The sequence below is a fragment of the Maniola jurtina genome, chromosome 15 (genome assembly GCF_905333055.1).
Source record: "Maniola jurtina chromosome 15, ilManJurt1.1, whole genome shotgun sequence".
Taxonomy (NCBI): Eukaryota; Metazoa; Arthropoda; class Insecta; order Lepidoptera; family Nymphalidae; genus Maniola; species Maniola jurtina.
Genome location: NC_060043.1, coordinates 13,860,329 through 13,875,126, shown reverse-complemented (window position 1 = coordinate 13,875,126; position 14,798 = coordinate 13,860,329). Strand labels below are relative to the sequence as shown.

General features: G+C 38.8%; 2 protein-coding genes across 3 annotated transcripts in view; both read right to left on the bottom strand.

The window, feature by feature from the left end:
• LOC123872546 (putative inorganic phosphate cotransporter) overlaps positions 1 to 1,714 on the bottom strand; it is a 33,407-nt gene extending 31,693 nt beyond the window's left edge. Inside the window, exon 1 of the mRNA XM_045916874.1 lies at positions 1,710 to 1,714. The gene's annotated coding sequence lies outside the window, so the exon portion shown is untranslated. The remainder of the gene's footprint in view (positions 1 to 1,709) is intronic.
• The window catches only part of LOC123872542 (putative inorganic phosphate cotransporter), a 30,737-nt gene extending 24,335 nt beyond the window's left edge, over positions 1 to 6,402 (bottom strand). For both annotated transcript variants that reach the window (XM_045916867.1, XM_045916866.1), the window contains exons 1-2: positions 6,226 to 6,402; positions 309 to 574 (exon numbers count right to left, since the gene is read on the bottom strand). In XM_045916867.1, coding sequence (XP_045772823.1) covers positions 309 to 574; positions 6,226 to 6,298 — 339 coding nt within the window. In that variant the 5' untranslated portion in view covers positions 6,299 to 6,402. The remainder of the gene's footprint in view (positions 1 to 308; positions 575 to 6,225) is intronic.
• Positions 6,403 to 14,798: the final 8,396 nt, after the last annotated feature.

Below are 14,798 nucleotides of genomic sequence, written 5' to 3'. Positions count from 1 at the left end.
AGTCTCGATAGCTCAACGGTTGAGGAGCGGACTAACTTACGAAAGGTCGGCGGTTCAAACCTCACCCGTTGCACTATTGTCGTACCCACTCCTGGTACAAGCTTTACACTTAATTGGAGGGGAAAGGCTAGTAGTAGTCAAGATGAGCATGGCTAATATTCTTCAAAAAAAAAATAGTCCTTGTATAAATTATTTTTTAATTTTTAGTGTTTGTGGCTACTGAAGTCGGGAGGTACCTATTTATTTTTATTAAAAAAAAAAAACCATAATCTTACTATTTTAAACCATATGATAAACTGTATACTCACAGGTGGTATTAAAAGAAGTGCATGTAAAAAGGTTTCCATACTGCTCATGTTCGTGCGAACTTCAGTAATTGGCACCTTCACGTAACTTCCATTTACATTGTGTACTACTGTTACGTCAGTAGCATTATATTCTACTTGTGTAGTATTGGCCGTATGTTCCACCATTGCTACTAAAGCTACTCCCATACACGCGCGCATGCTTAATGCGGTGGTCAGACAACAGAAAAGGATGAGGCATTGTTGATGCCTGCGTCCCCAGCCTGAAACTGATTTAATAATTAAGTTTTTGACAAGATGTCGGCGGTACCGACTTTTAGCTGTCAATACTTTGCTCACTGAGCATTACGTCATCTCCCCACTGTCGTCGTTGGACTATAAAATCAGACACGCTGTGCGTAGCGAGGCATTATTCGTCCGGTTGTTGCCGAGGACACTTCTCAGTAGGAATAGTCTGTCGTACTGTAGGTTTTAGAGTAGTGGTTACCTAAAGTGGTACTGTTGGTTAAACGAGTTGTTATTGTGGTGGTTAGGTTAGATGGTTGGTTTGGGACCGGTGTAAGGGGTGGAGGAGCCGGTCTAGGTAGGTTAGGTTAGGTTTACCTAGTTACGCTGGTAGTTGTGACATGCAGTAAACGGAAGTATTGTTCTTAACACGTCTGAAGATCGCCTAGTAATCGAAGCAGATCCTAAGGATCTTCGCCTGCCTTCATCAATTCTTAAACAATCCTCGGTTCGATCCGACATCAGAAGCGGGATGAACCGTGGAGCCTCTTCAGCTCCACCTAACCACATCGAAGAAAATAGCTGGCTTGTTGCAAGGTCGAGCCAAAACTCTTGGAGATACGTGAATCAATTACCAAAGCTTGGAATATCTGGAAACGAGTGGTTAATGGTGACAAAGACAAGGACATCTGATTCAAGTCCAGGAGGTGAAAGCTACAGGTAATCTGCACTTTTTCAAAATCTTAATATTGCCGCTTTGTGTGTGTGACGTAAGTTGAGGACAGGGGCCTCCTTACTTCTGTGTTTTGTAAGTTGAGGACAGGGGCCTCCTTACTTCTGTGTTTTGTGACGTTTGTGTGTGTGACGTAAGTTGAGGACAGGGGCCTCCTTACTTCTGTGTTTTGTGACGTTTGTGTGTGTGACGTAAGTTGAGGACAGGGGCCTCCTTACTTCTGTGTTTTGTAAGTTGAGGACAGGGGCCTCCTTACTTCTGTGTTTTGTAAGTTGAGGACAGGGGCCTCCTTACTTTTGTGTTTTGTGTCGTAAGTTGAGGACAGGGGCCTCCTTACTTTTGTGTTTTGTGACGTAAGTTGAGGACAGGGGCCTCCTTACTTTTGTGTTTTGTGACGTAAGTTGAGGACAGGGGCCTCCTTACTTTCACTATTAGTCGTGTCCAACGAGGATGAGGGCTTCCGTGCGTAATCTGTTTCGTACAACGGTACTGTGTTCTTTTTTTTCTCTTTGGCAGGTCGAGGGCGACCTGTGGTCAGAATGGCCATGTCGGCGCTGATCAACGAAGGCGAGCACGAACAATATCGGACAATCCATGAATCATGGACGGTAGGGACGGTCCGGTCGCCAGCATTATAAAACAGTGCGTTGCAAAGCCACGCGCACTATTGTCGAGGCGCTCGTTCCGACAACACCTCTTGATTGTGACACGGTTCACGCCTGATTGATGGAAAAGGTCAAAATCTGAGTAAGTTTTATTGTAAGTTCGCGCCAGGCGTAGAAGTACGGAGTTTTGGGCGTAGTTTGTATTGGATTTCGGTACGCAAAGTAGCTGAGGTTTACGAGGCCTAAAGGAGCGAGCGTTGAGTGAGAAAGCTGACAGCAGGCTAGGACAGTCAATTTGTCCAGTCAAAATAGCTTGTAGCAACATCATGTCACTTTGGTTTCTTCTAAGTTCCAGTGAGTCAATTTTGTAATGCGAACAGGCTTCTATATAACTGCTAAATTTTTGAATTCTTTAAACGCCAGGTACTTAAGAAATTGTTTTTGTATTGATTCTAATCTTTGAGTAGGTATAATGTAATACGGTGACCAAATGTTGCACCCATATTCGAGAATACTACGAGCATATGCAAAATACAGGGTTTTTATACATTCAATATTACTGAAAGTACGTGTAACGCGTTTAATGAAACCTAGTTGTTTGTAAGCTCTATCCGCTACGACTTCGACATGCTCATTCATCGATAGTTTAGCGTCAATTTTAATACCCAGGTCTCGGACGGTTTTGACTTTAGCTATGTTTACATCGTTTATATGATAGTCGAAGGATATAGAGCTAGTTTTACGAGAAAGAGTTATGTGGTGACATTTTTTAACGTTAACGATAATTCTATTCCTGACATAATAATCACTCAGGGCGTTTAAGTCTTCTTGTAGCCGATAACAATCCTCAAGGGAACGTATTTTAAGGAAAATTTTCTTATCGTCAGCAAACATTAAATATTGTCCATGGCTAAAACAGCTACCAATATCATATAGATAGGCATTATATAGGAGGGGACCTAGGATAGACCCCTGATGGAATGGTTATAAAGTTGCTTCTAGCGCTGCCTGTTACTACAGCCTGCATACGGGTTTTTATATATGAAGTTAGCCATCGGAGTAAGTTGCCATTTATTCCTAGAATGCTTAGCTTGTGAAGCAGAATCACGTGATCCACACGGTCGAAAGCTTTTTCGAAATCCGTATAGATCACATCCACCTGGTGTCTCTCATCCATACTCCGCAAGACATAGTCCGTGAAGACCGCTAAGTTGGTGACAGTGGAACGGTTTTTCATAAATCCATGCTGCTCGTAGGGGATAGATCTCGAAATGATTGGAGATATGTAAGAGTAAATAACTGACTCGAACAACTTGCTCATTACGTTGAGGGTAGAGATAGGTCGGTAATTCTCTATTTGAGTTTTAGATCCGCTTCTGTGGATGGGGACTATCAGCGCTTCTTTCCAGATGTCTGGGAAACTACCGTAGACGTTTATGGAGTGGTTAAAGATGATCGTGAGAGGTTTCGCCAGATTTGAAGCACACTTGCTCAGGAAAATAGGTGGAATACCATCACTACCGGCTCCCTTGTTAGTTTTCAGAGTTTTGAGAAGCTTGAGTACATTATTCTCGTCAATGGTGATTTTGCAGATTGACTCACAGTGCAGTTAGAGTCACTCATCGCGTCGTAAGAGTTTGCTGGTTTGGCAAAGACACTCTCAAAGTATTTACTGAAACCGTTACAATCACACTATATCACTTGATAGTCCAAGAATATCGTTAGTACGCCCACGAAGGCTCAGTTAATCTAAAGGTTGCTATCCTGACGTATCCGCTTAGTTATTATCCAGGTTTACTAGTGGTTAGATCATGCTTCAATCTTAATAATCATTAGAAGCGGCGAAATCAGAAGTGGATTACCCACATTAGATTATTTTTACGATTATTTGGTTACGTGTGTCGTGACGCTGCACATTAAGTCAGGGCAACTCTCTGATAATGTGTTATGGTTTAGATTATGTGTAATAGTGCGTATTGTATGTACGTGGCTAGGGCTACTCTCTGGCAGTGCTGTGGCACGCATTGTTACACATACTGGCGGGACATATCGTGTGCTTGGATGGGGTTATCCTTCGATAGCACTGGATGTGTTTGAGCTAAATGGAACCAATAATCGGATTTTCTGGTACCTACCCACATTAAACCCATGTGCGAATACCTTGTTTCTTTTTGTCTTCAACTGCGGTGTACAGTATTGGTTAGGGATTGTTTGCGCTTGATCCGTACTAGCTCCCGAGGACGGTCGCGCGTCAGAATGGCCGTGACGCGACGATGTTAAACGAGTTTTACTGTCATAGACACCGCACAGTTACAGTTAACCACATATCCTTAACAACAACAAAAAAAAAAATTGTTTTTAAGTTCAGTTACATGCCAAGTCTCGTGAATAGTTCTTTTGTTTTCTGGTTCTCTTTTTGTGATAATCGTTATGACGTTATAAACCAGTTTTGGAATCAAGTAATCCGTTTGGTAAAGAATCATTGATGACTCTAGTGCAGAGTTAAAATAAATTGGGACAATGAGTTTCCCCATGAAATCGAATAGCTTGCATTCGGAAACCGGGCACTTACTGGCGATTCCTTGATTGGGATACGCGGTGGTGTGGCGATTGCATACTTTTATGGATAGTGTTCAAGGCGCCGTAGCGCACGATACTATGGCTTTTAGTATTGTAATTCGCAAAGAGTGGAGAAGGTGAGCTATTGCGACATTTGAAGTAAAGAGAAGTCAATAATGTGATCTATTTAGATGTGAGTATCAATGCAATGATTCTTTAAGGAGATCTTTTCTCGTGAAGATGAAATTAACGACTCAGATAGACGCCACCGAGTTTCTTGCTGGTTCTTCTCGCTAGGTTGTGGCATTCCGAACCAGTGGTAAATTAGTTTTGAATAATGTTTGGATCATGATTGATTAAGAGTTGCAATAGCAATTGCGCTCTAATCATATGAACTGTAGTTTAGAATCGTTTCAACTAAATTTCCCGTCGCGACATGTCAGTAGATAGGTTCTTGTAATAGGTTTTGGTTCTTCTCGCAGTGTTAGCCTATTTTTTAGACAGATGATCAGTTGAAAGTGATTTCTTAACCTAGGTTGGTTGTGTCAACTTCCTAAGTGTTGAGATGTGATGAATTAGTCAAGCCAAAGAGCCCTAGAAAAAGCCGTGATGGTCAGAATCATAACCAATAGCATTGTACGTTAATTATTGTAATGTTTCTGGTTTACGGAGGTTTACTGACTGAGGGGACGCTGATGTCCGGTCCACTAGTGTTGAGTGGTTGAGGGGACATTGATGTCCAGGTTTAGAATGAGAAAGATGTTCATTGACAGTTAACTGCTAGTCAGGATAGACGAGCGGTATAGTGATTTTGTGGTTATGGTTTTGTCCTCACATGCTTTGTGACATTTAGCGTACGAGGACGTACGCAGGTCAGAATGGCCGTGTCGGCGGTACCGACTTTTAGCTGTCAATACTTTGCTCACTGAGCATTACGTCATCTCCCCACTGTCGTCGTTGGACTATAAAATCAGACACGCTGTGCGTAGCGAGGCATTATTCGTCCGGTTGTTGCCGAGGACACTTCTCAGTAGGAATAGTCTGTCGTACTGTAGGTTTTAGAGTAGTGGTTACCTAAAGTGGTACTGTTGGTTAAACGAGTTGTTATTGTGGTGGTTAGGTTAGATGGTTGGTTTGGGACCGGTGTAAGGGGTGGAGGAGCCGGTCTAGGTAGGTTAGGTTAGGTTTACCTAGTTACGCTGGTAGTTGTGACATGCAGTAAACGGAAGTATTGTTCTTAACACGTCTGAAGATCGCCTAGTAATCGAAGCAGATCCTAAGGATCTTCGCCTGCCTTCATCAATTCTTAAACAATCCTCGGTTCGATCCGACAAAGATGAATAACAAAAAATATAGGTCAATTCCGATCGGACTCACACACGAAGGTTTCCGTAATTGTTCAAAAAAATATCAATTTTTGAACCCTAGAAAAAATGAACCCTTTAGGAGCACTTTGTTCTGTTTTTAACTTTCAAAATAAGACTTATATACGAAAGGGCTTTACCTGCACATTCTAAAACAGATTTTCATTTATTTATATGCCTAATAGTTTTTGATTTACCGTGCAAAATGTCGAAAAACACGACTGTAGTACGTACGGATCCCTCGATGCGTGTGTCTGACTCGCACTTGACTGGTTTTTTTTGTGATATATGCACAAATTCGCCCATAAAGACAGATAGACGGACACCAACATCCGAAAAGCAAATCCTATAAGGGTTCCTTTTTTCCTTTCGAGGTAGGGAACCCAAAAAAATATTAAGTATGTATGTTAGCAACATATTATTACTTAAGTTACCTTTAGACGTCTCAAAATCTTCCAGAACAACATGCAACGTCGTCTTCCCATTTTCTGTCCCATTCACATTCATCGTCAGTTTCTTTTAATCACACCAAGTTCTTGATTGGCTCCAATGATCTCCTGGAGCTGTTGATCATTATCACCAACTTGATCTAATGCCGCAGCATCTATTGAAATCAGGTGAGCGCTATCTTGTATAATTATTTGTTTTAAACTATCATAAGGTAAATAACGTCAAAATTAAAGTAGGTATGTATTATGATTATCAATTTCTCCCTAGCGTGAAGGTCGTAGGGAAGAGATCGCTATTTAGCGATAAGACCGCCTTTTTCTAACTACATTTTTTTATTTATTTATTTATTTATTTATTAGGACACCAGAAAATTATAATATCGATACATTCTTAAATCTATAAATACACACACACACATTATTAGATACATAACTTATTAATTAGGTGCCACAACTTGTGCCAAAAGAATTTAAAAATAATAATTATTAAACAATAAAAAGTTTACAATGTACAAAAATGTCTTAAAATAAAATAAAAATACTAATTAGTCATAATTAATAAAGAAAAAGAAAAAAGGTGAATAGTGACTACGGGTAATAAGTAGGTAATATGTTTTTTTGACTTTTCTTTTTTGTAACCTGACATAATTTAGTATTTTGTGGTGTAATAAAGTACATACATACATACATACATCATGAGCAGTTTCCTCTCAGAACTAGAAGACTTTAGCTAATAGTCCGCCAAGTTGGTCAAGTGACGATTGACAGACTTCGCACACCTTTGGGAACATTATAGGGAACTGTCAGGCGTGTAGGTTTCCTTACGATATTTCCCTTCACTGTTAAAGCAAGTGATATTTAATCGCACGTACACCTCCGAAAAGTGCGTGCCCGGGATTGAACCCCTGAGTTCCCGAATAGAAAGCAGCCACCATAACCACTAGGTTATCATGGCTAACAAAGGCAGGTGTGTTAGCGCACTACAATACACTACAATACCTCCTGCGCTGCGAAGTTGGTTAGACGCCATTAACACGGACCATCCTGTTCGAGCAACACTTCTAATACTTATTATTTTAATATTACGCTTAGGAATTGGGCATAGAATTATCGAAAAAGATAAAAAACCGGCCAAGTGCGAGTCAGACTCGCGCACCGAGGGTTCCGTACGCGGGTTTTTTTTCCGATATTTCACAGTACTTAATTTAAATTCAAATTCAAAAATATTTTTATTCAATTAGACTTTTACAAGTACTTTTGAATCGTCAATAGCATCTAAAAGCTATTATGCATAAAATAAATAAAAATCTGTTTTAATATGTACAGGTAAAGCTTTTATAATATTATGATACCCTAATTGGTAAAGTTATCTTACTTTGAAAATTGAAAAAATAATTATTTGTTCATGGACACATTTTTTTCGTGCTGTAACCAACAAAGTCATGGTTTTCGGGGTTTTCCCTTTACTTTTGCTATACGATCTACCTACCTGTCAAATTTAATGATTCTAGGTCAACGGGACCTAGAATCATGTCATAACCTTGTAGGTTTTCTTGACAGACACGACATATGGACAGACAGACAGATAGACAACAAGGTGATCCTATAAGGGTTCAATTTTTTTCCTTTTGAGGTACTGAACCCTAAAAAACCGGTCAAGTGCGTTGGACGCGCACACGACGGGTTCCGTTCCATTGTACAAGAAAATAACACTTTTTAATTATTTTTTTTGCTTGGCAGCCATTTTGAAGTTTTGATTATTAATACTTTATTGATGTTTTAGCGGCAATAGAAATACACACTTTGTGAAAATTTCCTCCGCTATTTCACGGTTCATGAGATACAACCCGCTGGCAGGCAGATGGATGGACATCGGAAGCTTAGTAATAGCACGTCAAGAGTTAAGGCGCTAAGAGGGACACCGTGGCAAATTTCGAGTGTGGAACCCTAAAAACACGTTTTTAAAAGTGAAAACTTGAAACAGTTATCTCTAAACTGAAAAACTGGTTCCGCAGGTATTTATCTCCAATAGACCTGTGTCTGAAACAAGTAACAGTGGGTGATATCAGACGGTTCATTCTCAGGGTTCCGTACCTAAAAAGGAAAAAAGCGACCCTGTGCGAGTCAGACCTCGTTCTTTTAGAATTCTGTACAAAAGTATGTACAACATAATATTTTGGGCGTATGAAATATCAATTTTCCAAACTAAAACATCGCCACGAAAGAAAAACCAAATAATAACAAGTGTAAATTAAAAATTTTCAACACCCCCGACAAATCATTTTCAAATAAATAACTATGTATATCTAGGCAACGTCCATCTTGACAGCTTGACATTTGTCAATTGACACTTGAATATTATAAACCTAAGGGTTATCTAACCTTCTTTTCTACAAGAAAACTAGAAAATAGCTGATAACTTTTAAACGGCTGAACCAATTTTTTTGGATTATAGCTAAGAACACTCTCGATCAAGCCACCTTTCAAACAAAAAAAACTAAATTAAAATCGGTTCAGTCGTTTAGGCGCTACGATGCCACAGACAGATACACAGATACACAGATACACAGATACACAGACACACAGACACACAGATACACACGTCAAACTTATAACACCCCTCTTTTTGGGTCGGGGGTTAAAAATGTTCGTTTTTATTAGTCACAACTAACAAACTACTTTATAAATCGTTGTTTTCTGTATTTGTTGTTTAAATGTAGAGAACACCGATTACTATACTATATAAATTAGAAATATACTAACCGAAATTTAATATTCTTAACTAGTTTAGTTTTTGAGATAGTCCCCGTCACAAAAATGGTCCGGCATTCCGAACCAATGGTAGATTATTTTGACGATTCAAAAGCACTTGTAAAAATTTAATAATAATAATTATTAAATAAAAATATTTTGAATATGAATTTGAATTTAGTCTACGAGCCAGAGACCTATAGCACGCGGACAGACAGACAGACAGCAGAGTGTCATTAATAGGGCTCCCTTTGTGTACGGAACCCTAAAAAGGCGAGCCTCAATTGTTCTAACTATTATGTACAGATCGATGTCACTACCCAGCGAAGCGTAGGAGTAGGTACATACTACAAAGTAAATACTGCAGCGTGGTGTTTACGTACTCAAAGGTGTCAACGGCACCTATGGACATGCTTCGTAACATGGCGGCTGTTACCTTGGTTGGCTACACAATACAAAACTTTTTTATTGTATTGAGAAACGATTAAATTACCTTTAAAATCGCTGTCTCCTTCAGAAACCTTAACTTTTTAAGTTGTTTTATTGTTTTCATCACAAGACTTAATTATTTAATTACCTATTTCTTTAGTAAAGCAATGATTTCTATTTGTAAATTCTATGTTATAGATCTAGAACAATAAAATATAGATTTAGAACAATAGAATACTTGGCGTGAGTAATGCGTTTGTTAACGCGATAAACAGACTGACAAACAGACAGACGGAAGCCGAAGTCTAGGCCATTGTCCGCCACGCTGGCCTAGCGCTTTGCAGACTTCACCTTTGAGAACAATATGGAGAACTCTCAGGCATGCAGATTTCCTCACGATGTTTTCCTTCACCCCTAATGTGATATTTAATTTGTATCCTTTAAATCTCCTTTGCTATAAATTAACTATAGTACGCGACAGGTCGATATGGCAATCGGGGTATGAGGCTGGGGGACACCCCGCACAACCGCACGTCACTCGCAATTTTCCGCACCGGGTTAGTGCAGGGGCTGTGTGGATGTGCGGGGCGTCCCCACCCCGATAGCCATCTCAACCAGCCGCAAACTATAGGTATCAATTCAATACATTAAAAAGGAATGTAAAGCTGCTACCATCTAAAAGCTAATAAATTTTATCATAACCTAAATATTGGGAAATAGTTTTTGAGTTGACTTAAATCAAATGTGTCTATCTTATCTTATCTATCATCTTTATCGCGCTGTTATCTTTATCTCATTTGCTACTGTTCTGCGTATTTTGATAATAATTACTTACAATCTACAGTTAAAATACAAATAAGATAAAACCAAAGACGTATGTAGAATAATCTTTGGAAATGATTTATGTGCTATATTACGTCGGCAATTTTAATACTACATAAGTTAACAGCGTTATTTTTCAGCCCTTTACGATGCCATCATTAGCCATGGGACCAAAGTCAAAGGCCTTTTATTGATATTGGGCACCATTATACGGTCGGCCTCAGAATTCGAGTAGCAATTCCGCGTAACTATTGCATCAAAAACCAATCGCTGACTTTTTCTGTAAAAACGCCACACACACATTGACAGCTCATAGCTGTGCCACGCGATTATGATAATGAGTATTATTAATGTGCTAAACGACTTACGGCCTTTGACCGTACATATTTGATTAAGTATATCAGATCATCATCACCAATCAATCGCCGGCTCATTACTGAGCACGGGTCCCTTCTCGACTGTCCTCACAATGAGAAGGGCTCCAACGGCCATCGCCTCTACGACAAACATGGCTCGCCACTTCAGCTTGCAGTTTAATTATATCGTTCACCTATCATCACCATCATCATTATAAAGCACTATCGTCCACCGCTGGACTTAGGTCTATTGTGGGAACTTACTCCACAATGACATGCCACGGTCTAGCACCGCTTAAATCCAGCGGTTTCCTTCCTGCGTCTCGTTTCATTCCGTCTGTCCACCTAGTAGGAAGTCTTCCACCGCTGCGCTTTGCGGTGCGAGGTCGCCATTCTTGGGCCTCGGGACCGCATCGTCTATCGGTTTTCCGAATTATGTGCCTTGCCCATTGCCACTTCAGCTTCGTAACCTATTGTTGTGTGTACAAGGTCTAACCAGAACGCTACCAAAAACTTAGGGTCATTATTATGCTACCTAAGCACAATTCAATGACACTAAACATTTGCCTTATCCTGTAGTTTTAGTGATTTAGTATTTTTCAAACTCGCAATGTATATCGTGCAAGCTCAAGTCAATGCCCAGCTTGCGACGCGGCATTGACTCCGAGTGACATATTTAGGTAACGTTCGTTGACCTCTAGAGTCAGTCAGATGTTTTTTTGGAATATTTCACAATATATTGTAAACTTTTAATAAATGCAGGATTTTTTATAATTTTTTTTCACGTTTTTTTTTAGGCACCTTGTCAGTAATGATCAGGACTATGACCTGTTTTCGTTTTTGCTAGTATTCTGGTTACACGTTGTATGTGAATTGTTCCGTTGAGCTTTCGGTTACTCTGGTTCTCCTACAGATCTCCTCATTTGATCAAGTAGAGAAATCCCAAGTAGTCGCACGCTGAGTGATCCTCCATAGTTTATTATTCCTATTGAGAAAATAGTCAGGAGAAATATTGCACGTATGCTTAGCTCAAGAATTTAAATGAAGTATAAATATTTTCCTCTGGAGAGAATATCTCAGGGCAGCTGCGGTGCTATGTCGGGCATTTCATATTCACTTGAAGTGGCTTTGAATATACTACATGAGGAAATTTATTGCTCTTGGTTGCATGACATTGGATTTCCTAACACGCTAATCTAACAAACTAATCCGTTTCTTGAGTTTAGATGAACTGTTTTCAATGTAAAAATTATGAAATAGAGCTACGCGTAGGTAGCTAACCTATTATTATACCCTGAATTAACATTCCTACATCAGATGTAGGAATGTGACTTAAGCCACTTAAACTTAGATTTTATTCTTAGGCTACATTTTATTTCTAGAAATTCAAAAGTTTCCGCAGAAATAACGTTACCTTTTATAATATTATTATTAGGGTTCCGTACCTTAAAAGGAAAAATGGAACCATTATAGGATCACTTTGCTGTCTGTCTGTCTGTCCGTTTGTCGTGTCTGTCAAGAAACCTAAGTATAGGTTGGCCTTGAATATAATATTAACTTTTTGTTTGTACAGCTTACAAGACTAGCCTAGACAATATCTTAGTCCTCTTTATTCCGGCTTACGCTCTAAGCTGTACCATCTTCTGTGATCAACTAATTGGATTGCCGTTTAGTCTGGACCATGTTTACATACTGAGGTACACACTGTACGTCTCCTGGGAATTCAATACAATTGCATTATCCACGGTGGTTCTTGCTACTACAGGCATAGCATAATAACATGTAGATAGGTACAGTCACAGGCCGTAAGTCGTTTAGCACCGTAATGATCATAATATGTGACATGGTTATGCACATGCGTTAGCAGGTGTGCTTGGCGTGTTCATAGAAAAAGGTCATACTAAGCGCGACAGGTTTTTGGTTGCAATAGTTTCGCAGAATTGCTACTCGAATTCTGAGGCCAACTGTACATTGAAGAGGTTTTTTATTCTTTTTAGGGTTTCATACCTTGTGACGATGAGTCCTTCTCCTTGCTACGTTACAACCTCAAAAGGTAAAAAGAAGCCCTTAAAGGATCACTTCGTTGTCTGTCTGTCTGTCTGTCGTGTCTGTCAAGAAACCTATAGGGTATTTCCCGTTGACCTAGACTCATACAATTTGGTAGGTAGGTAAGTCTTATAGCATACGTTAGGTGAAAAATCCAACAATAAATAATAAAATTAGTTAGTCTTAGTATCTACTTATTTTCAATTTTCAAAGTAAAGTAATCTGATAACTAGGTATACCAAGTTTGTTATCATATGAAAGGACTTTAGCTATACATTCTAAAATAGATTTTATTTATTTTTATGCAGAATAGATTTTGATTTATCGGGCAAAATGTCGAAAAAATACGACTGTAGTGCGGAACCCTCGGTACGCGAGTCTGACTCGCAATTGGCGGGTTTTTTCAATAATTTGATTATTATTTTAAAGGACATAATATCCCTATGTTATAAATTAATAATAATCCCAATCACTCGTTAAGAAGCTTAGCTTCGCTTCAAACCATCGAACATATAACTAAGCCAATCAACAGCTGCACTCTGTAACTATTAATTTAGTCAAATTAAGCGATCCACTCCATCGTACGTCGAGAGTCAGTCAAACCGCCAAGTCGCCAACTTGGCTGGAGCGAGGAACTAACTCTGTGACGTAACTAACTCCGCTGCGCAAGTAGCTACGTAACTAAGGATTACCTTTGCGGTGTGGAATTTGTATTGTCTTAATGGAAGACTTTGAATTTCATGTTTAGAACTTTGGTACTAGTCATTCCTACGTAAAGTTAGGTATAGTTTGCGACAGGTCGAGACGGCAATCGGGGTATGAGGCGGGGGAACGCCCCGCACACTCGCACAGTAAATATTATGCATAAAAATGAATAAAAATCTTTTTTGGAATTTACAGGTAAAACCCTTTTATAATAATCCTACCCACTTGGTATAGTAATCTTACTTTGAAGTTGAAAATACCCATTATTTGTTCATGACCATATTATTTTTTGTGTTGTAACCACAAACTCAAATTTGTGGTTACAATTTTGCCCCTAATGTGTGCTATAAGACCAACCTACCCGCCAAATTTCATGATTCTAGGTCAACGGGAAGTATCCTATAGGTTTCTTGACGGACACGACAGACATACAGAGAGACAGACAGACAACGAAGTGATCCTATAAGGGTTCCTTTTGATGAACGGAACCTTTAAAATAACCATTGTAGACTTTTGATTGTCAATTATTGTAGACAAATGAATTTGACGTATCAAATGCAAATAAATGAATGAAATGAAATTAAAACTAAGTGATAATAATTAGATGAACTTAAACTAGGCGTGAAGGTTTCAAATGCGCCCTGGACTGAGAAGAAGCCCAAAAAAAACTCATTCACATATTTGTTTATTATCACCGAAGAAGATAATAGGTATAATGACGTAAGATGTAATAATATCATTAAGTGAGATAACAATTGAATTTCAGAATTTCAGTAACACAAACTGAAGGCATTCGAAGGTAGTCCGTAAACCAAGCTCAGTGCTTTGTCCCCAAATTAGTTTCTTGTTGTTTGGAGGGGCAAGTTGAATTTGTTAGCTTTGCAACACCGATTGTTCAGACAACTACTTAAAACTGAAATAATTATGTTTAAGTAACTGTTAATGAAGTTAGTACTTATGTCACCTTACTTCGATTAGCAATTTTTTCACGTTTTTGATGTTCATAGTGATTATAAACATAAAGGTTGAATAAATTATAACTAGATTATTATAATGTATACATAGATTATTCATACATGAATTCAGACCAAAATATACCCCTTATTTGGGTAGTCTTGGAACTACATTTCAGAACAGATAGATTTGTTATAATATTATTACATTTAATATGCTTTATAATGCTTTTAAAAATTATTAATATGCTTATAATCTATAAGCATATTGTCGTGGATGCCTTTATTATAATTATACTTGCTGATGCCCGCGACTTCGTTCCCGTGGGAACTCATTGATTGTCCAGGATAAATAGTAGTTTATGTATTAATCCAGGATACAATCTATCTCCATTCTTTCAGTCAAATCCGTCCAGTAGTTTTTGCGTGAAAGAGTAACAAACATCAATCCATACATGCTTACAAACTTTCGCGTTTTATAATAATAATATCAGTA